The 21,725-nt window shown below is 42.6% G+C and overlaps 1 protein-coding gene across 4 annotated transcripts in view; it reads right to left on the minus strand.

Annotated features, from left to right (window-relative positions):
* Positions 1-442: 442 nt before the first annotated feature.
* Positions 443-21,725, minus strand: part of stai (stathmin) — a 37,569-nt gene continuing 16,286 nt past the window's right edge. Inside the window, exons 1-8 of one of the 4 annotated variants that reach the window (XM_028300814.1) lie at positions 18,735-18,884; positions 14,424-14,501; positions 11,899-12,065; positions 10,871-11,085; positions 7,511-7,628; positions 5,800-5,940; positions 4,790-4,930; positions 443-3,895 (exon numbers count right to left, since the gene is read on the minus strand). In XM_028300814.1, coding sequence (XP_028156615.1) covers positions 3,818-3,895; positions 4,790-4,930; positions 5,800-5,940; positions 7,511-7,628; positions 10,871-11,085; positions 11,899-12,065; positions 14,424-14,501; positions 18,735-18,810 — 1,014 coding nt within the window. In that variant the 5' untranslated portion in view covers positions 18,811-18,884 and the 3' untranslated portion in view covers positions 443-3,817. Of the gene's footprint in view, positions 3,896-4,789; positions 4,931-5,799; positions 5,941-7,510; positions 7,629-10,870; positions 11,086-11,898; positions 12,066-14,423; positions 14,502-18,734; positions 18,885-21,725 lie in introns of those variants that run through there. The other 3 variants (XM_028300816.1, XM_028300815.1, XM_028300817.1) reach the window with 3 other exon arrangements.

Genomic DNA, 21,725 nt, shown 5'->3' on the forward strand with positions numbered 1-21,725 from the left:
TATATGAGCCGACACTAGCGCCCATGTTAACATGGTCAATGGTCATAATAAATGGTATGGTGAAGTCAGAAATTTGATATCATCATTTTAATTTTCATACAAAATAAATTTTATAAAATACGATTTGTGTTAACATGGGCTGTGTCGACTCATATACCCATTTACCTAACACCCTGTATAGTGTCTCCACCTGTGGTCTGCTTGAGATATTGGATTAGCCGCATGAGAGCTCTTGAATAATAATTCTATTAAGCTGTTTGGCCCAATAGTTAGCTGGTAGAGAATGCCATACGGCATTAAGTTCGTCTTTGGTTCTGAACATTTTCAGGGAAGGAGTTTCATACGTGACCAGTATATTCTTCTATGCTTGATGATCAAGCAGGATGGTATATGGGATTAATAAACTGAATAATAAAGAGTGAAATCAATAATAAAACAATAGTTTATTAGTATTTATGACTTTATTCATTACGACAATGAAACTACAAAAGTTGCCGGCACTTCGAACAGCAATTTCCATATTACCTCACAAACTGAAGCACATTAATTAATCAATCACATAAAATATAAAAATTAACGTTAAAACACCATTATAAGAGATAGAGTGACTAACATTACGCAAAAATTACGAAAACAAAATATTATATTAATTCTGAAAGCTATATTTTGCATCGCTATACATGATTCGTCTCGATCGTGATATTCTAAAAGGCTACACAATACCCAAGGCAAATTGGTCAGAGGTTTTCACATCTTCACCGAGAAACAAGCTAGTAACTTACACCTAGTTCCCTTACTCACATCAGCGTAGTAACATAGAGTAAGCAGGCAAGCCACTCGCCCCGCGTCAAGCAGACACCATCTCTTATATTATATACAATTATTATCATTTCTCTGACGTTGAAACGGATCGACGCTAAATGAACGGCGAAAATATATAAATGCAGGGGTACCCTCACTACCTGTGCGCCACACATCCAGCGCCACCATCTCACAAGCGTCGTATCCAACACCAACATTCTACCTTTAAAAAAATATAAAACGCTATGAAGGCAGTTTATACGTTACGATTTAACGGTATTATCCGAGAGCCGGTTTACGTTACAGAGGCACTTCCGATGTTTACTATATTTTTAACACATTCAATTTGAGATCATAAAAGGAAGTGATTACTTAATTTAAACGTGTAGACTAGATGATGTGGCGTGTCACGGACCGGTAAGATGTTTTGTATCAGAAGCCTTTACTTTCCTTTGTTATCGCTTACAGTCAAGTTTATCGTATGATGTACTTCGAAACTATTGTGTCTAAAACAAACATCTTGCCAGTCCGCGGGTGGTGATAACTGATAACAATTAGACCGGCATCACCGAGCACAAGCGACGACCAACCTGGCGCAAAAAACCTAGCCACAAACAACCCGCGACACGACAGTCTTCCCAAACAACCGATAACGTAATTATAAAATATATTAACATTACAATGGACAGTCAATAGCGTAACGGCGATTAATGAGTGATACGAACTCGAGACAAACTTAAATTTAGATTATACCTCCCTAAAATACTGTTGCGTATGATAAACATTAAAAATATGATATAAGTCTATACCTAACGACGAGGACACTCGTCGGCCTCCTCCTCGTTCCATCTCACTTCCGATTTCGATGTTATTTGCCGAGGGTTCCGTACTCGCGACACTTTGCACTAATTAAAATAAACAATCGGGCTATTTTTCCGATACATTACAGGCAATTTTTTTTAGATTTTCTGTACAGAACCCAACTAACGTACTTGATATTTTCCGCTCGATACATCGGAACCACTGCTGTATGTAGCAGCGATTTCGTCATATTGAGGGTCGATTTACACGCCACGACTAAAACATTCTTAGAATTTTATTAAAATAGGCCATATCTTAAAAGTGTCAGCATTTTTGCCTTACCGGTGAAAAAATAACATTAGGATCGAATTATGTCGTAAGCATGATCACGAGAATCGTTCGGTGTCACGTATCGCGCCAACGCAGAACACGTATTGCGTGGGTGCGGCGCGTGCGATCAATGTATGCAGTGGCCCCGCTGAGGCCACAGGCCGAAGGCGATGAAAACTTATCACATAATAGAATCTACGACTTGCGAGTTAAGATTCGAATTAGCATGACACCTATATTTATGATTATTGAAACACTGTAATTATTGATACCAAACGGCAAAATTTTAGATCGCTTCCTAATTTAAAAATTAGGGTCTGAAAACTTGGTTAGCATTTTTTGATTTTGAAATTCACTGACACCTCAGAACATGATGTAGTTTACGCTATACATGTTCAGTGTCCTCTGACAAATAAGCATCGAGCGAATTTGAATCAAATCCTGCTAGTCATAAAATTCACAGTGAAGTGTTTCCCACACGCTGGCAAGTCCGGTGTTCAGCAGGGCCGCCTACAATATTGTTCCGTGTCCGCGCGACGCCCGCAAGTAATCGCCTCACACACTCACCAGAGATCCGCAGGCCGCCAAACAACGCCACAAAAAATACCTCCAGTAGACATCTTTACCGGGACCCGTTTCTGTATCGAAAACCACCTAAACCTTAGAATCCATATAAAATGCCCAAAAGGCCATCGTCCCGTCTATAAAAGTGATATCCTTGTCTAAAGCGCTCGATAAATCAACGAATCCCCGATAAAAACATCTACCAACCCGAGTTTTCGTATTTAAACTACTCGATTTTCAACTACAACGCATATTTCTACTTCGTTACATCGAGTGTGCGAAATATTTTGTACTTTGATACATGTTGTGCTCACTGGTAATTTCGTTTTTAATCTTATGAAAATGGTGCTTGTTCGATTTGTTTAAAATATATAAAATTACCAATCAGCACAACTACACAGACATTTGGAAGATAACGGAAGAGTTTATACATCAATCTAGCTAGGGCAACTCGAACAGAGATTTTACGGAAGATACGACATACATTGGAGCGGTATAAGGCGCGGACTACTAGCATCTATAATCTTCAAATTTTATGAGTGACAGATTGTATCCTCATTCAAGCGTTTGTCGTAAATTTCCGCAATATTCCGGAATCATTCGGGATGCTTGCAGTCCGACCTCAAAGATACAGTCTTCATTATGTACGTTTAAAATTACTTTTTCTATTCATAGGCATTTGTGCATTCGACATTCCGAAACCTTTTACGAAAATTAAGTGTTATCTCCCATTACTTTGGTCGGCGTCGGGGTGAGTAGTTGGGCGAATGTTTAGGACTCAAAAGCGTAGATGTCGGTTTTGGGGCCAATACAAGCAACCTTCAAAAAAGCCGAGTCAAGTTAAAACCATCGATGCAATTCTGTCATCTGGGGGTCAATCCGAAGAACGTTATCAGAAGTATCAAACGTCGCCATCCCTCTGGCGCAAAGCATGAGCGACGGTGACAGACTCGAAACTACGTAAACAGCGTTTCGGAATAGCCCTTTCATTTAACGTCGTGTAATAAAAATATTTTTCATTAACAACGGATTTCATTGTCACGTGCCAAAGGGTGTTTTAACCTCTCCTATGCTTTGTCTCATATCTGTGCAACCTCTGTCAGCTGCTTAGTCTCAGATCTAAGACAAGACTACTTTGGTCATTTTGAAACATCATTTGAAAACCGTAGCAGTTGGGGGTGCAGTTTTGCGCGGCTCAATAGCACGCCAAAGGTTTGACTTGGCTCGGCTTAATTTAGTTCCTAGAGCGTGGCTGTATTGGCCCTAAAGGTAGCTTCGGTCCAGCGACCGCGCTCCCGGTGCGTGGTGGTGTGTGTTGTGTCTAGGCGGCGGCGTGTGCGTGCGTGTCGGTGTCTGCGCGCGCGCTCTTGTTCTGTCGCACCAGCTCCGCGCGTCGCTCCTGAAACACGAGAGATTCGTTAGATCAGGGGTGGCCAACCGGTCGATCGCCTATATTAGTCCAGTCGATCGCGAATATTAGTCCAGTCGATCGTGGCAAGACAAAAAATACTATACTATACTATGCTGTTCCATTTAAGATTTCAAGAAGTATGTAAGTGTAAGAACGCCCAGGGTTTCGTTAGTAAACAGTAGATCTTATGTCTAATCAAGTTGGCGTTAGATTATCTTAGGAACGAGAGACCGCTCTACCGTAATAAACCCTACGTCACTTGATACTAAAATAAGCTTCGTGGAAGAAAAGTTTCTGAACGTGTGCCATGGAGATTATGTTACTTAGCTGTCCCCTCTCGTACTACCACTGGTCCGATTTCAAAAATATTTTTGAGTTGGATAGCCCATTTATCGAGGAAGGCTTTAGGTTAATTAACATCACCCTGCAGCCGATAGGGACGGAGCAGTAAAGAATAATGTTGCAAAAACGGGAAGTGAGGGATCAACTGAGTCCCGCAGCCAATAAATTATTAGTCAGCCGTCTAGACGAGTCGCAAAACGTAGCTCCTTGAAGGGATTTCGAAACTACAACTGTCACGTTTTATCACTTATCCTAGGGGGGTAGTCTTAGAACTGGATTTTGGTTAGCTTTGACAGATGAAACACTTAGAAGACCAGAAATAATAGCTTCTTGAGCTATGTTAAGTTTTAACTCATATAAATGTCCTATTGAAGACTACTGGTCGGGATTTAAACCCTTAACGGCATATCCAAAAGCGAAAACCAATTCAGAAATCCAGGTATTTGTTACAAACTCTGTCTTCCAAAAATAAACTACCACCACCACCGAAAAATAGCATTCAACAGCCTCCAACCGATACTGAAAAGCCTATCCACCAACCTCCTTCTTGACAAAGTCGAGTTTCCTTTGCATTTCCTTCTCGCGGTTAATCTCAGCAGCTGTCAGCTTGGTCTCAATTTCCTTCGTGATTTCTTCCACCTTGGCCGTCGCCGCAGACCGCACCTCCATGAGCTTAGAGTTCTAATGTACGTGAAAAATAATGGATGGTAATGGTTAATGCGTGATCAAATAAAGATGGAGATGTGAAATTAAATTACAATGAGTAAATCAACTAAATGAAACACACAACATTTAGTAAAACTAATTTATGGAAGAACATTAAAATGTAATAATTATGATACAACTACACCTGCAGATATGGAGATTAATGCAGAAATCATGATTGAAGATACATCTACAGCTAGATCTCCCGAGCACCTGTTAGTCGAGTTAAAAAAAAGCTATATTTACATTGCAGAAGAGAATGTGCAGTAAGTAGATCATCGATTTTGATGATCTTATAGTAGCGCGTGGTGGTGCCAGCTCCTTGTAAGTCTCAAGCAGATTTCAAAACCTCGTCACTGCTAAGGCGAGTGCTCTTGCCGGTTAACTGTGAAAGCACTTACACAGTTCACGTAATTCAGAAGCATTAGTACCCAATAAGGTTCCTAAGTGTTCAGTGGCAGACCGGCGCGGGTATTAAGCCACAGGCTACAGGACGTCCAGTGCTGAATGCGGGCTCAACCATTTCCATATTGACCGGTCAATAGCGGCCTGACAGCATTCGTGGCGAGGTCATCTGTCCACCTTAACATGTGACTGGTACTCACGTAGTTGCGGAGCTTCTCCTTCTGCTCGGCCTCGAGCAGCAGGCGGCGGCCGGGCCTGCTGCGGCTGCCTGCAGGCCTGCCGCGGTCGTCTGTCCACCTTGACATGTGACTGGTACTCACGTAGTTGCGCAGCTTCTCCTTCTGCTCGGCCTCGAGCAGCAGGCGGCGGCCGGGCCTGCTGCGGCTGCCTGCAGGCCTGCCGCGGTCGTCTGTCCACCTTGACATGTGACTGGTACTCACGTAGTTGCGCAGCTTCTCCTTCTGCTCGGCCTCGAGCAGCAGGCGGCGGCCGGCGGCCTGCTGCAACTTCTCCTGGATGGCGCTCTCCAGTGCCGTGAACCGCTCCTGGTTGCCCGCGCGCACCTTGCGCACCTGCTCCTCCTGCACCACACAACACGTGTTAGGCTTCTTGTACACTAAGGCCCAGAACAGACGGTGAAACGCAACTGCAACGAAACTGCAACTTTCTGATGATTCTGATGTTATGAATGAAACTGAAACTGAAAGTTAAAAACTGGTCGCATCATGTGTGGTCTCTCAACGGACGCTATGGCAGAAACTTAGATGCAACTCAAAAGTAACTAGCAGTTGCAGTTTCGTTTCACCGTCTGTTCTGGGCCTAAGAAATTACACCGTGTCTGCCGCAGATAGGACAAGAATTTCAACGGACCTAGCTACGAAAATTTGCTACACAGTGTAGTGCGTCTCCCGCGTGTCGTATCTAGCGCAGACAAGAATTATTTCTTGGTCAGCGCCGGAGCAATGTACACGGTTCGCGTGTAGAAATGACGCGAATTCTTGCGTAGACCCGGCGATTTTTCTTAGCATGTACAAGCGGCTTAAAGGTACCGGTTCACGTCGCGACAGAGACAAGAGACCGAAACGGAAGACTGCGACCGTTACTTGACTTACTTTTTGTCTCGCTCGCGAAGTAACATTGTCTAAAGACTCGTCTGACGTCTCGGTCGCTTGTCAGAGCCCCGATTACGGTAATGTTTAACGTTTCCAATCCAGACGCGCTTCATCGATTCTGCGATACGATTGGTCAGCGTAATGATCAAAACAGCGTACGTCAGCTGTTTTGACCAATCGTATCGCAGAATCGATGAAGCGCGTCTGGATTGGAGACGTTAAAAATTACCGTAATCGGGGCTCTGGTCTCTATCGCGGTACCGCCGCCTTTACTAAACATACTTGAACGCGTCGAATTACAGATTTCAAAACTGAATTTGTCATTCCTTTTTTCCATAAAATGATTGTGACTGATTCTTTTGTAGGTTTTCGGGGTTAGTAACCTATTCGGGTTAGTGACTTATTACCAACCACAATCATAGGCCTATGCTCAATTTAAGCCATTAAATGACGCCCGAAGCAGATAATCACAATAATTATTCGGTTAGTCATTCTTCGAAATCGTCAACGTTTACCCATTTTTTTATGTTATGTTTCATCCTAAAATCGTACCCAGAACATACCGAAAACTAACTAGCTAAACATAGATTAATCATAGGGTACCTAATTTCTAAAACACGCTGGAGAATGCACGTCATCATTAGTCGAAAAGGATATGAATTTATGGTCGCGAAACGAAAAAACACGTTCATTTAAAATCTTGCACTTTTAACTTTAAAATCAACGAATTTAGTACGCAAAACAACATCGATCCCTAATGTCAACATTTAACTTAAATGAAAGTTAAAGTATTTACCATGTGACTAAAGCCTTGTCCGTGAGCACGTAGAATTTTGTCCAATGACTCCAAGCTACCCATCCTTATCGCTCGCGCGTAATTATATTGCTGTCGCGACTGTGCGACGGGCGCCCGCAGTAAGTGTGCGAGCGCGATAGCAACATAATTACGCGCGAGCGATAAGGATGGGTAGCTTGGGGTCATTGGACAAAATTCTACGTGCTCACGGACCAGGCTTTAGCAAATAAATAAAGTTCTTACATGTTCCCGCAAACGCTCGAGCATCTTCTTGATGTTCTCGTCGCGCTTGTCGGCAGCCGTCGCCATCTTGTCCTCGATCGCCTTGTACACCTCCGCCGTCTGCTGCTCCAGCGTCAATCTGCGGACACACGTTGATGCTATGAAGCTCTAAAACTTCGAACTATGTTGTTCTGATAAAATTCGTTGCGGGTCCAATGACAGTTTAACTTTACCCCGGGACAAACTTGACCTTCACTGGTTGAGTTTTTATTGGCGGTCAAGTTGTAGATCCTGGATACACAGCAGGGAAGCGGTTGGAACGAGAGGTTGGAATGCTCACGTTGTTAAGCTCTAAAGAACAATCTCAATTCTCAAAGCAATAATGTTGGAATATTATCAAACAAGATCTAATTGATTTAAAAATGCAGATACTCGTAGTTGGGCTGTAGTCATTGGCTACCATGGTAAACCTTGACTTTGAAGATATTCTCCATAGCAAATATTTCCTAGGTCCCTCTCATTTTGCCAAAAATGAGGGAGTGTCCTACGACTGTCAAATCCTACAGATGTTTCTATGTCCGTTATATTCTACACTGACCTGGTCTTCCCAACGCCCTCGAGCTATGACCCGTGTGCCTGTCAAAATAATATACGTGTGCCTGTCAAAATAATATACGTGTCACAGCGTCAAAAACGCATATATGATCGCCCCAAACAAAATTAGCGGCGCACTGTAGCAGACGAGGCGAAGAAAATCGGCAAGACAGACTTGGAGCGAGATCAAACGTGAAGCTCAAAACCGAACGCGATGGAGGACTGCTGTGGACGCCCTCTGCCTTATCTAGGGGACATAGGACCTTAAGTCAAGTCACAGATCCGACTGACCTGGTCTTCTCGACGCCCTCGAGGTGGTCTTTGAGGCGCGCGCGCAGCTCGTTGATGTAAGCCTCGCGCTTCTCTTCATGCGTCTCCATCTTGCGTCCGGCGCCTGTCATAAGGTGGCCCGTGCGGCCGTGCTAGTGACACACCATTGCAGCTCCCACTGACCTGGTCTTCTCGACGCCCTCGAGGTGGTCCTTGAGGCGCGCGCGCAGCTCGTTGATGTAAGCCTCGCGCTTCTCTTCATGCGTCTCCACTTGCGTCGGGCGCCTGTCATAAGGTGGCCCGTGCGGCCGTGCTAGTGACACACCATTGCAGCTCCACATTCGTTTTGTAGAATAGCTCAAATACTAATAATACAAAGCAAATAAAACATACCTTAACGACCTGGTTTTTCTTGTGTTGGAAAATAACTGAAAAAGAAGTGAAAAAAGTCATGTTTTTTTCTAATTAAATCCATTCTTACTCCCTTAAAATGTATGAAACTTGTATCTGTTTTCTACTTCTGCTAATAGATAATTTTATTGGCTATCGCATGATATAAAATTTTTGCTTATTAGTGTTAAGCTACCCACGCTTTCACTTGTTTTTGAAGGAAGAGGTGAAAACTAAAAATTAAAAACTTAAATCCTCGTAATTTTGCGAGAAATGGGTCAAGCCCCAAATTTGAAGTATTTTCATCGATAAAATTGTCCATAGATTACGCCCTTAAAGTTTGATCACTACAAGCCCGGACACACTGTATACTTCGCGCTTCTCTTCATGCGTCTCCATCTTGCGTCCGGTGCCTGTCATAAGGTGGCCCGTGCGACCGTGCTAGTGTCACATCATTGCAGCTCCCACTGACCTGGTCTTCTCGACGCCCTCGAGGTGGTCCTTGAGGCGTGCGCGCAGCTCGTTGATGTAAGCCTCGCGCTTCTCTTCATGCGTCTCCATCTTGCGTCCGGCGCCTGTCATAAGGTGGCCCGTGCGGCCGTGCTAGTGACACACCATTGCAGCTCCCACTGACCTGGTCTTCTCGACGCCCTCGAGGTGGTCCTTGAGGCGCGCGCGCAGCTCGTTGATGTAAGCCTCGCGCTTCTTAAAGTAGCTTTTTCTTTTTGTTTTACTGTAAAACTACAACTATAAATGAAGTAAACAAACCCTGACACAATCAAAATTAAACACACTTTTTGGACTTACCTCATTTGATTTGAATGACCAAAATGATTTCAAAACCTTTTTTCCACCCAAATCGTGGTATCACAACAATTTATTAGTTGAAAATATTTGTTATTTTTTCATTTCGATATTTTTTCACAAATATACGACCTAAATGTCAATGTGACAGAACCCACAAAGTTGTGGACGCTAGTTGGCGCTGTAATCGTGCACGGAGCCACTAGAACTTCGAACTATATTGTTCTGATAAAATTCGTTGCGGGTCCAATAACAGTTTAACTTTCCCCCGGGACCTTCACTGGTTGGGTTTTTATTCTTATTGGCGGTCAAGTTGTAGATCCTGGATACATAGGAGGAAAGCGGTTGGAACGAGAGGTGGGAAATACTCCCGTTGTTAAGCTCTAAAGAACGAATCTCAAAGCAATAATGTTAGAATCAAGATCTAATTGATTTAAAAATGCAGAAACTCATAGCTGGCCTGTAATCATTGCCTGCCATGGTAAACCACGCGTGTCGCCAGAAACTTAGAAGTAATATCATTTTAGTGACACCTTGACTTTGAAGATATTCTCCATAGCAAATAAATTTCCCAGGTCCCTCCCATTTTTCAAAAAAATGAGGAATTTTTAAAGAAAATTTAAAAAAAATAAATAAAGTGACATGTGTGCCCGTCAGAACTACATTCATGTCACAGCTTCCACTGACCTGGTCTTCTCGACGCCCTCGAGGTGGTCCTTGAGGCGCGCGCGCAGCTCGTTGATGTAAGCCTCGCGCTTCCCTTCATGCGTCTCCATCTTGCGTCCGGCGCCTGTCATAAGGTGGCCCGTGCGGCCGTGCTAGTGACACACCATTGCAGCTCCCACTGACCTGGTCTTCTCGACGCCCTCGAGGTGCGCCCGCAGCTCGTTGATATAGACCTCGCGCTTCTCTTCATGCGGGTCCATCTTGCGTCCGGCGCCTGTCATAAGGTGTCCCGTGCGGCTGTGCTAGTGACACACCATGGCAGCTCCCACTGACCTGGTCTTCTCGACGCCCTCGAGGTGGTCCTTGAGGCGCGCGCGCAGCTCGTTGATGTAAGCCTCGCGCTTCTCTTCATGCGTCTCCATCTTGCGTCCGGCGCCTGTCATAAGGTGGCCCGTGCGGCCGTGCTAGTGACACACCATTGCAGCTCCCACTGACCTGGTCTTCTCGACGCCCTCGAGGTGGTCCTTGAGGCGCGCGCGCAGCTCGTTGATGTAAGCCTCGCGCTTCTCTTCATGCGTCTCCATCTTGCGTCCGGCGCCTGTCATAAGGTGGCCCGTGCGGCCGTGCTAGTGACACACCATTGCAGCTCCCACTGACCTGGTCTTCTCGACGCCCTCGAGGTGGTCCTTGAGGCGCGCGCGCAGCTCGTTGATGTAAGCCTCGCGCTTCTCTTCATGCGTCTCCATCTTGGCGTCCAGCGCCTCCTTGGTGTTGACGATGAAGCTGTTGGTCTGCTCCATGCGGATGCGCGACGCCTCCTCGATCTTCTGCATCTTCTGCGCGATCGCGGCCATCTTGCTCGCCTCCAAGCTCTGGAAGGGCGAGAGGTTGGATATAAAAAATGCCTATACACCAGAAAAAAAATATTTGTCTGCTCTGTAAGTGCCTATTCAATCTCGCCTTGAAAAGGCTCGGATTGTTGTGTTCATGATCTTGAAGTCAGAAACGACAGCATTGTGTTACGACTTCGACGGAATAAGCCAAAAATCTTGGTAAATTAAATAAGATTAAAATAAGCATCTTTTTAAGTTCAGTAAAAGAAGTAGAAGGTAATCCTGGGAATCATGATATTAGAAAGTATGATAATATGATGGTGGAAGAAGCACAATCGGTGAGACATAACTATGCGCTTTAAATCAACTACTTCACTTAGTTTTCCTCTCTACAATTTCCAGTTCAATCATTGGAGTTTTAAGATTGAATGTGTTTTCCACTTCTTGACTCTAGCTAGTTATCCTAGAGTGAAGTTTCTGGAAAAATACCCGCTAAGTTTATACTATAGCGAGAGTTATCCTAGAGTGAATCTTCTGGAAAAATACCCGCTAAGTTTATACTATAGCTAGAGTTATCCTAGAGCAGTCTTTCCCAAAGTGGGCGATAACGCCCCCTTGTGGGCGCTGCAGGCTTAAAAGGGGGGCGGTAAGAGACCCAGAAAAAAATCGAGACGTTGTGTAGAGGCTTGGGAGGCGTCATCTACTAGGAGGACTCTTAGAAATCGACTGAGCTCGACTCTTGACTACAAAAATGGGGGGCGCTAAAAATAATTTATTCTCAAAGTGGGCAGTAGACTAAATAGTTTGGGAACTACTGTCCTAGAGTGAAGCTTCTGGAAAAATTATACTTACACGTCTCCTCTCCTCTGCAGCCTTAAGTTTCTCCTGGATCTCCTCGACTGAGGGCGTCTTCTCGGGCGAGTCGGCGCGGCGCGGCGCCGGCACTCCCACCGGCTCCGCGAGGATCACCTCGTAAGCCAGACCTCCCTTCGACATCTCTTGGCAGCGGATTTCAGTGGCTGCGGACAAACAATCACGTCATGAGAGAGATGTAAGCCTAACGGGACTATTCCCACCTCTCGTTCCCACCACTGCAACTCCTGTGTAGCCAGGATCTACAGCTTGACCTCCATAAAAACCTTACCAATGAAGGTCAAGTTTCTCCCGGGGGAATGTCATTGAACTCGCAACGAAATTAATCAGAAGAACATAGGAGGAGTTCGAAATTCAGATGTAAGCCTAGCCGAAGACCACAGATTTTTTGTCGGCTGACAGTTTGGTCGGGCTGTTAATCAGTATGGCCATGTATGAAAGTGCGCACATTACACCGATTTGATATCGGCCGAATCTTCATACAAATTAGAATCGGGCCCAACTTTCGTCCAACTAAAAGTCGGTGGTGCAAAGCAATGAGATCGTGGCTGTGCAATGTTGAGCTGTGGATCAAAGCTATCCTAAAACTTTATTCAGTTTTTACATTTATAAACTGATTTGTAATAAAAAAGGACAAAGTTTATGAAATTTTAAACCATATTTCATGTTATTATGATGTTAGATAACTCAAGGAGTTATCAAGTACTGAGAACTAAGGAAAGTTTTGAATTTATGAACGTAAACGCACCCTTCAGAGCTACTGTTGTTAATGATGATTAAGAATACGCTAGCGACTAAAAATAACACCAGTTTGTGGATAATTTTATCGCAAAAGTTTGATGATTCATCAAGATTCAGAGATGAGCTAAGTTTAATAGACTATAAACTCTTATTTACTCCAGAGAATTCAGAGATTGTTTGTGATTGATTGGGAACCACAATGATTAGCATTCTGTATTACGAGGAAATTGACATAAATTCTCGCATTTAATTAGTTCGCTAAAACCGTCATTCTCTGAACCAAATCAGAAACAAATGCTTTCCATAACGCCATTACCACCCCAAGGTCTATTAGGATTAATTACAATTTATGCTTAGGGAGCCATTTAATTAAACGTGTTTATTGCAAACGCTGTACACGAACTAAATTCACAAGCGTGTATACAATTTAGCCCCGGGCCCAAGTACACTTAAGCGTTGTATAATTAACTTTAGTCTCAATTTAGGTGGTGGAATTTTAAAACGCAAGGGTCTTGCATCGTCCAAATTCCCGCTATTTTCAAGGTCGGGTATTAAACTTGCGACGACAGAATCCTTTGTTTAATTATAGAAGGGAGGACCTAAGCGACCTCCCTGGGGGATGACTCATGCGAATATTGCTTTCGCTACCGCGTTTCAGGTACTGCGCGAGTGAGTCAACGTGCACTGAATTATTAAGTCGAACAGCTCTGTGGTGGAGCGATGTATTTCAGTGCATAATGTCATTTGTTGATGAGAAGGGTGAATCCGACTGTATCAAAAGCTTGATTTAGATCTGTCTGTAAAATTATCAAGTCTCACGAGGGTTATGTTGTTTGTTAAAGATAATATTATTATTAAACAGAATATTATTTAGTTTATAAGTAATCTTCAATAATAATAAAAATAGCATACAAAACCTTTTTAAATTACTGCACCTTCCGTTAAATGCCTAAGAATGTAGTTACGGCAGATGTTGAATATTTTTGCATTTTTTTACATACATTTCAGCACATTTACCCTAAAAGATACGTGGTATGTTTCATTTTATTTTATCTACGCCTGAATTTTGAAAAGATATTCGTTGAGAATTTGCTGTATATTTTACAAAAAAGCCGTTGCAATTTTGTTAAAGGTTAATCGGAGAAAACATGTGAATCTCTACAATATCAGAGAATAGATAATAATAAGTGGAGTATGAACCATCCATTATGAATGTAAATATTCCATAAATACAAATTAAGCATTCGACATAACTTTGCGTATATCTGCGCTAAAAGCAGTTGAAACTCGTTCCTAAGTTTTTTTGAACGTATCGATCTAGAGTAGGCTAAAATAAATAATTATGGTCATGAACGCATGATGTTGTGCTTACAGCAAATAAACAGTGAGCAATAACCGTAGTTTCTTTACATCCTCACCCAAGATGGAAATCATTAGAGCTTGTTCAAACCTTTAAGGCAGAGAGCACACCGATTTATCGTTAAAGAAAAAGTAACACAGAATAATAACATAATACCAAGCTTTAAAAGGCACAACAACAAAGATTTTTTTTTTTTTAATAATAATTTATTTATTTTCGTATAGTAGTACAGGGGTACATAATACAATGAAAAAAACGATGACCCCTGCAGAAGTATAAAACTGTGTCGATTAGCTAGTCACGGAACTCACGGACCAACTTGCGATCTAATTACTGAAAACGTGTTCGTAAATTAACAGCAGCAACACATTAAAGTAAATCGTCAGATTCACCGCACACTCACTTATGAATTTGACTTTCTTGGGCTGCTTAGTCCTAGGTTTGCCGACTGGTTTCTTGGCAGGCGCCGATCTCCTGTGTGCTAAACAAAAAGTGGCCGTCAGAGGAGCTCCTCCACGCCACGTCACTCACCCGGAGACAATACCATTTTCTTGAACAACCCTCACTTTATAGCTTAATTAGAACTTGGGGACCGTGTCTTCCGCTTCTTTATTATTAGGTAAAACGATTTCTTTTGAAATTTTGACGTTATTTTTAAATGAGATAGTGAAACAGATTTTGCTTGAAAAAAAAATCGTCTATAAAGGTTTATTACATGACCAACTTGAAGATAATGCAATTTTGACAATGTAAATTTTTTTGATGAGGAAATTAAGCAGATTTTTTTGCAAAAAAATCGTCCTTAAAGGTTTATATTACATGACGAACTTGAAGGTAATGTAAAGTGGAGATGTCTTCTAATAGAAAAATGGTTTCTAGGAGGCGAATATAAATACAATCCCTTTTCTAGTTCAAAAACTTTTATTCTTTTTAATAGAACTTTAGATTATAACAGGTTAGAGTGTTCGACGATTGAACATTGTATCATTTATATTGTCGGCCGTTTGGTGTAGTGGTTCGAAACGGACTACTATTCCGGAGGCTGCGGGTTCGATTCCCGCACAGTACAAATATTTGTGTGCATGAACATATTTGTTTGTATTGGACTGGGTATTTTCTATGTATAATATGTATGTATTTACAAAAAAAAAAAAAAAGTATTTAAGTATGTTTATATCCGTCGTCTAGTACCCATAGTACAAGCTTTGCTTAGTTTGGGACTAGAGGCGCAGTGTAAAATGTCCAAGGATATTTATATTTATTTATTCCTTAACATAGTACCCCGGTCACCATGCAAAATATGATCGAAACTCTATAGGCGCGTCCTAAACACAAACAATCTTCCACCCTTAAGTCAATATTGCCTTGATCGTGGGGTTCGAGGACAATCGAAAAACGATTACAAGCGAGCAATTTGGCCGAGTAATGTTTATTTGAAGAGCATTCAGACGCAAGCTAATGAATCAACAATCGATGCTCGCGTGACTGCTTGGTATCGATTTGGACTCGCCAAGTATCGACTCGATACGAAATTGTCGCATTTTGTTGTTACATTCACGTCATATGGCGATTAAAGTAATTATTATACTCAAAGGTAAAGAAGATAACAATCACGATTCTAAAAATGACACGTAATATGTGACTATAGACACGCAGGAATAAATGAGCAACTAGATACATACCATTTAATGTGATGTAGCTATGATGAATAGTCAACGAACAGGTAACGTAAGAGATTTAAACTAATGATGTTATTTGAAATGGGAACGCAATTAACTAAAGAAGCATGTCGCAAACTGATCCTTGCTTAGTATTTCGAGTTCGACATTGAACAGTACAGCGTTGGGGTAATAGTTGGGAGGTAATAAGGGGACGGCACGACAGCGCGAGATGAGAGGCCGATACGTGAGGGGAATGGCGGAGTGTCGAGGAAATTTTCCGCAAATACGGATAATCCCTCACGGCAAGGCTAAGCCCTAGTTTACACGGCAGACGATGCGGAGACGACACCGCTAGAGAATCCATAAAGAATGAAGGCAAAAGTTGTATCCTAGGGAGATTTAACGGCGACTATTAAAGTTGCACTTTTACAGGCGATCGGTATAGCTCTTAAACTTCTGTTTGAACAGGATATTTAAATAAAAAGAGAAGTAATATGCGAGAGGAAAATCTATGAAACACAATGAGTTTTCACAATTCAAGCAACAATGTGAAATTCATACAAAGAAAACAAAGCTGTAAATCGAATATGAATGTTTTAGTTGAAACGGCGATCGCCGGCCCCCACTGGCGCCGCACGATACAACATGAAAACCTGATAAAATATTTAAAGCCTGGCTTTAAATATTTTATCAGGTTTTTAAACTCGCGAGGGGAGAGCAGACAGAAAATTTACTACCACTGGGAATACCAACTCAAACGTTGGAGTGTTTTAAACAGGGATAAGTGATACCTAGATACGTGAGTCGTCGTGACGCAGCAATGAGAGCAACGTTGAGTGCAGAATTCTACTGAAACCAGACGCGCATTAAATATCCTCTAGCGAGCTCCGCTCATTAGTGAGATGGGGTTCTGCAACAGTAATGTTTTTAATTTTAGCTTCAGAAATCGTATTCAAAAGCCATTTCATTATGAACCGGTGCGTTAAGAACGCGATAAAAGTTAAGATATCTCAACTGCGAATATTATGGTAGAAATTCTTGAGGCTAACCAAGTTCCATCGTTAAGAGTTACGACTTTAGTTACGTGAAATAATGCGAAACACGCGAAGTTTGCACGGACCCGCAATGCATCACCGACAATGTCGCGGCGCTGCCCCCTCTAGGCAAATGCAGCCTGTCGACAGCAATTCTTTGTGCAATGGTTTAAAATAGCCCCTCCATCCAATAAAAAGGTTGTATTAAACCTGTTTTACTTTTCCGGAAGCTATCCACATTCCACACCCTTGCGGTCGGTAATGACCATGCAAAACACTCATAATGGCTCGCCGACAGAGAATACAAAGGGACGGATGATCCTCTTCATAATCCGCAACCTCCTGTCGCTCCCCGAATCAAAAGGGTGCCGCACTCGTTGGGCCAATTATATCCGAGTGTCATAATCGCCCCCAAACAATTATGTAATCTAAGTCCCCTCACAAATGGTGTGTTGACAAATTCAATCTAAATACAATTGAGGCAAGTCATTGCGTTGTTTATTAACCACCTAACCCACCTTTACAATGAGAAATGAGTAATTGATGCTAATACCGAAACAGGTTCAGTTTCTATAGAATAACAATGAAGGTTAAGCGATTAAAGAGATGGAGGATATTAATTGAATTAAAATTTATAAAAAGAAAATTAGTAATAACAGAAACATAATTAAAGGTGTATATTATAAGGTAAGTAATATTTTTGTAGACACCGCGTCACTCCGTAATGACATTTGTAGACAGGCGCGTCAATAAGTCTAGACTTTAAAAATAGAAAGTTCTCGTAAATCGACATTCATAATTTATTGGATAATACTGAAAATTGGTACGTATCAACGTAAATTACTCATACGAGACTTAAACTGCTATAATAAACGAAGAAGTACAGTGGAATGTTCCAAAGACAGAAGATATAAAAGACGATTTTCACCAACAAAACAGAAATACCGAAACTATTTATGTAAAACAGCTCCAGGGTGATTATGTCGCATTCGCGTGTCCCGGTCCAATAAGACAGTACATTATGCAAAATATTTTAACATTAAATGAGATTCAATTTAAGAATACAAAAACAGTTCGTGGCATGTCTCTTGAATAAATTACATAACTTCGGAAAAAGTACTTCAGACGTCTAGCTGGAAAGAATTCTGATCAGTCGTAAGCACGTATGTTTTAGTGCTCAAAATGGACGAGTGTGGTGTTACGATCTCACAAAATGGTGGACCTCATGCAGCATTATGTGTAATCAATACTTTCAGCAAGGTAGCGCCGACACACCTGTGTTTGAAATAGAAGAATTAAATCTGGAAGTAGATTCAACCAAAGGTTGAGAGATGAGACAGATGACTGGATCATTAAAGGTCTCCATTATTGAAACTTAACTTTATAATACTAAAATCACGTTTTATCCACCACGATTAACAGAGTTGTGATAAGGAAGATTCTAGTCTAGGCACGTCCAAAGAAAGCTGAGCATGCTCCCAGTTTACTTTCACAAACAAGGATACCTACACAATTTTGAATTTTCAATTCCCATATTATAATAACAAACTTTAACTACTTAATTCGATCATGAAGTTATCAAACTTACAAGCCGTGAACTGAATAGTAACAGTTGACAGGATTACACCACGCCGACCGGCAAAATGTGCGTCACACCGGCCGGCTTTTCCAGAAACAAATTTTCACCTTATGCAACTAAAATTATCCAGAACTCTACATTTGATAACGTCTGCATTTTCAGTGTATTCGACCGAGCACAGCAGTTACAACAAACAAATCATCAATGATCCCTGAAAATTCGTCATGACCTAACCTTGCAAAACATGATAGACTGATGATTCTTAGCTTACGGGTCACTAAAATAGATGAAGCAGAAGACCTCGGTATTGTTCTGAGCAAAAAAGTTAAAAAATATGGTGAGAAACACGGCAATGGGCGTTTGTCTCCGTGGTTTGAGAGGCGTCGGCGTCGTAGGTTAGACTTGACGAGCTCGAAGAAGGCTCCAAGGGCTGCTCCAACCTGCTGGTAACACGGGCGCGCGGCATGAGTGGCAGAAGCACTGCATCACCGAGTCCCGGACGAGTCCTATCAGCATGATGACAGATTCAAATTGACTATCTAACGAAAAGACGGAGTCGCGTCGCGGCGCCGGCGGTCTGCGCGACTCTCGCCCGGAAACTGAGCCACGCCGGGGGGAGGGTAGTCGGTCGATAGCCGCACCCCGCGCCCCGCGCCCCCGCCCTGCGGACCCACCCCGCAGCCACCCCGTGCGCGCTACCGTCCCTAACTTGATAACCCGCACAAGAAAATAAGCCCACCAAATGGAAAAATAATGTCACCCACGACGTCTATTACGTTATGTGAAATTCCCCTAAAGAGATTGTGTTGTGTTATGCCTAAAATATCCCTTTACCATATCCGAGATTACACGTGACAGGAGTATTCTACGTGAAGGTTGCCGATAGACCTTGATGCCGCTGGCTATATTTGGAGAAATATAGGGAGAAGATAATGTAGTGTTAATCGGGTGGTTGCAGGTGTATCTGAGAGGTTGAAGTCTCACCTAGCAACTAGGGGCCTAGGGTCGGGGTCTCGGGGAAGACAAACTAATTTAAGAGCCGCCCAGACTTGTACGGGTCTCGGCGGGCTTCTCGCTCATAAAAACGCCGAGCTGTCGGAGAGGGGGGGCAAGGGAGGGTCGCGGGGAGGCCATGCGGAGGTTCCGCCGCCGTCTCGGCGCCGCCACCCGCAGCCAATTAACAACCGGCAACGCCACGCTGAATTTGTTTCGCCACTTGAATTGCTTCCGATTGATTTCCTATTCTAAAATCTCGACGATGGACCCGCTAACACCTCTCGGTAATTCAAAGTGGAGGGGAAAAAGGAATAAATGGGAGAAAAATGACAACTGTAGCCGGTGGGTGAGTAATAACATTAAGCGCGTTCGGTTTTCTCTTAGTTACGATTTTTGCTTCGAGAAGTATCGAAGATTCGTGATTGGATATGTACCAAAATGGAATAACAGGTAAAAGGGTAAAACAATCTGCATGATAAGTTGTAAATCTAAAGACTGCAGTGGTCATGGTGTCGTAACCCCGTGCACCGGTAACACCGGTGGCCGTGGTGCGGCGGCGGATCGATGCCGGCCAACAACCCCGAGAACTCGTCCCCCTGCGGTAATAACTGGGAATTCCAGGAGTAAGCCACAATCAGCCGGTGCATACGCACTGACAGCGTGGAAATACCACCGGGCGGCGGCAGCCTGACTGCCGGCATGGCGCGCTACAGTGTTATTTAAACGTATTTACCCTACACTCAATTACTACTACAGTAACTATCGAACCATGTTCCTTGTAATAGACGGTACAGGTTTCACGGAAAGTCATTCAAATAGCTATTTGTCAGTTAACTCCATAAAGAACCGAAGCCAGCTTTGAAACGTCCCCTCAGTCGTTTTCACTCCATAGATCATATCTGTGCGGTGATAAATTAGTTTCCCCAATAAAAGTTTCTCATACACTTCCGACGGTTAGTCACTAATAAAGCTAATAAAAGTTTCCCGGGGCTCTTTCTATTTACATAAATGAACTAACTCTCGAATTATAACAACATAATAAGTTTAATATCTTCAAAAATATAAGCAATATTTTACAACCATCACAGAATCTGGTATTTTTAACGCAAACAACAAAATTGAATTACAAAATAACTTGTACCTTCTAAAATGATTTTGAAATACAAAGTTTAATTTAGCCGTCAGAATGGCGCCCAACGTGGGGCACAAGATTAATAATTCTTACTTAGCCGCTTATTATATTTGGTTCGTAGCCAGGGGCACATTCACAAGCGAGGCGATGACATAAATAGGGAAATAGAATTTAATTAATTCTTGTTACACACGCATGACATGTGCCCCATAATTTCTAAAACAGAAATTGGGGAAAGCGAGTGAGCGCAGTATCAATAAATAGCAAGATAAAGAGGCAGAGTTCTTTAAAATTTATGTCGAACGTAAGTAACTTGGCACGTGCCTTGCGAATGTACGAGAATGTTAATTCAGTTTCCATGTTCTGCAGTTTGCTTAAGACGTTCATGTACAAAGTGAGTTGAGGGCTGAGTTCCCTGCTCCAGCCGCATTGAGATCGCGCAGTTCGCAGCGACTGCAGTAGAACATGGCTCAATTCGCACGCTCGCAGTCGCCTAGTCGTCACCGCAATTAGTTATGCTATTGCTGCGCCCATGTTGATGCTGCGTATTAAGCCTTACTCCAAATAATTGTACCAGAAACAAAATTGCCAGAAAAGGTGGTAGATTATTTTCTGGGCTGTACAAGACAGCGAAAGTTTTGAAAATAGGTAATCAGATACTGATGAAACAAGAACTTATTCAGGGAGAGTATGATGGCAAGAAATCGTGGAAAATAACAAGATATTCTATCCGAAATTAATCAACATCTTATTGTCTTATAGTGGTGTTTCTTATTTCCAAGAAATACTCTATCTCTTTGTACATCCTACAGATTTCGTTATCGATGGAAATTAGCAGCCACCAAATACAAGAAGCTACTTTCCCTTTTAAAATATAACCAAGGCTTTCGGCCACGATGTGCCCAGAAAGATTTGGTGTAATGGGACACAAAAACACAAGACCTTTGGTCACGATTTGCTCAGAAAGATTTGGTGTAATGGGACACAAAAACAGGACTGTCCCATCCAAGCCAGTACTCATGGTGCGTCCTGTCTGGTTCGAGAGGCAACAAGTTGGGTCACGTGCGTGGGGTCGGATTTGCCGAGAATATAATTTGGTGGCAGCGGCGCGCGTCCGCTGCGATGGCAGCCGTATCGATTTTGCCTTGTTTCAGGCTTTGTTTAAACATCACAACTGGCAACACGAGCTTGATATGCCTTACGCGATCTATCCACAGGCGATTACGTATCCCTTTTTGTGGAATGGGAAATCAAAGCGAATATTTACTACTGATCTAGAATCAACATTCTCTAGAACAGGTTA

This window comes from Ostrinia furnacalis, unplaced genomic scaffold (genome assembly GCF_004193835.3).
Source record: "Ostrinia furnacalis isolate ACB-3 unplaced genomic scaffold, ASM419383v2 OfSCF0786, whole genome shotgun sequence".
In the NCBI taxonomy this organism is placed as follows: Eukaryota; Metazoa; Arthropoda; class Insecta; order Lepidoptera; family Crambidae; genus Ostrinia; species Ostrinia furnacalis.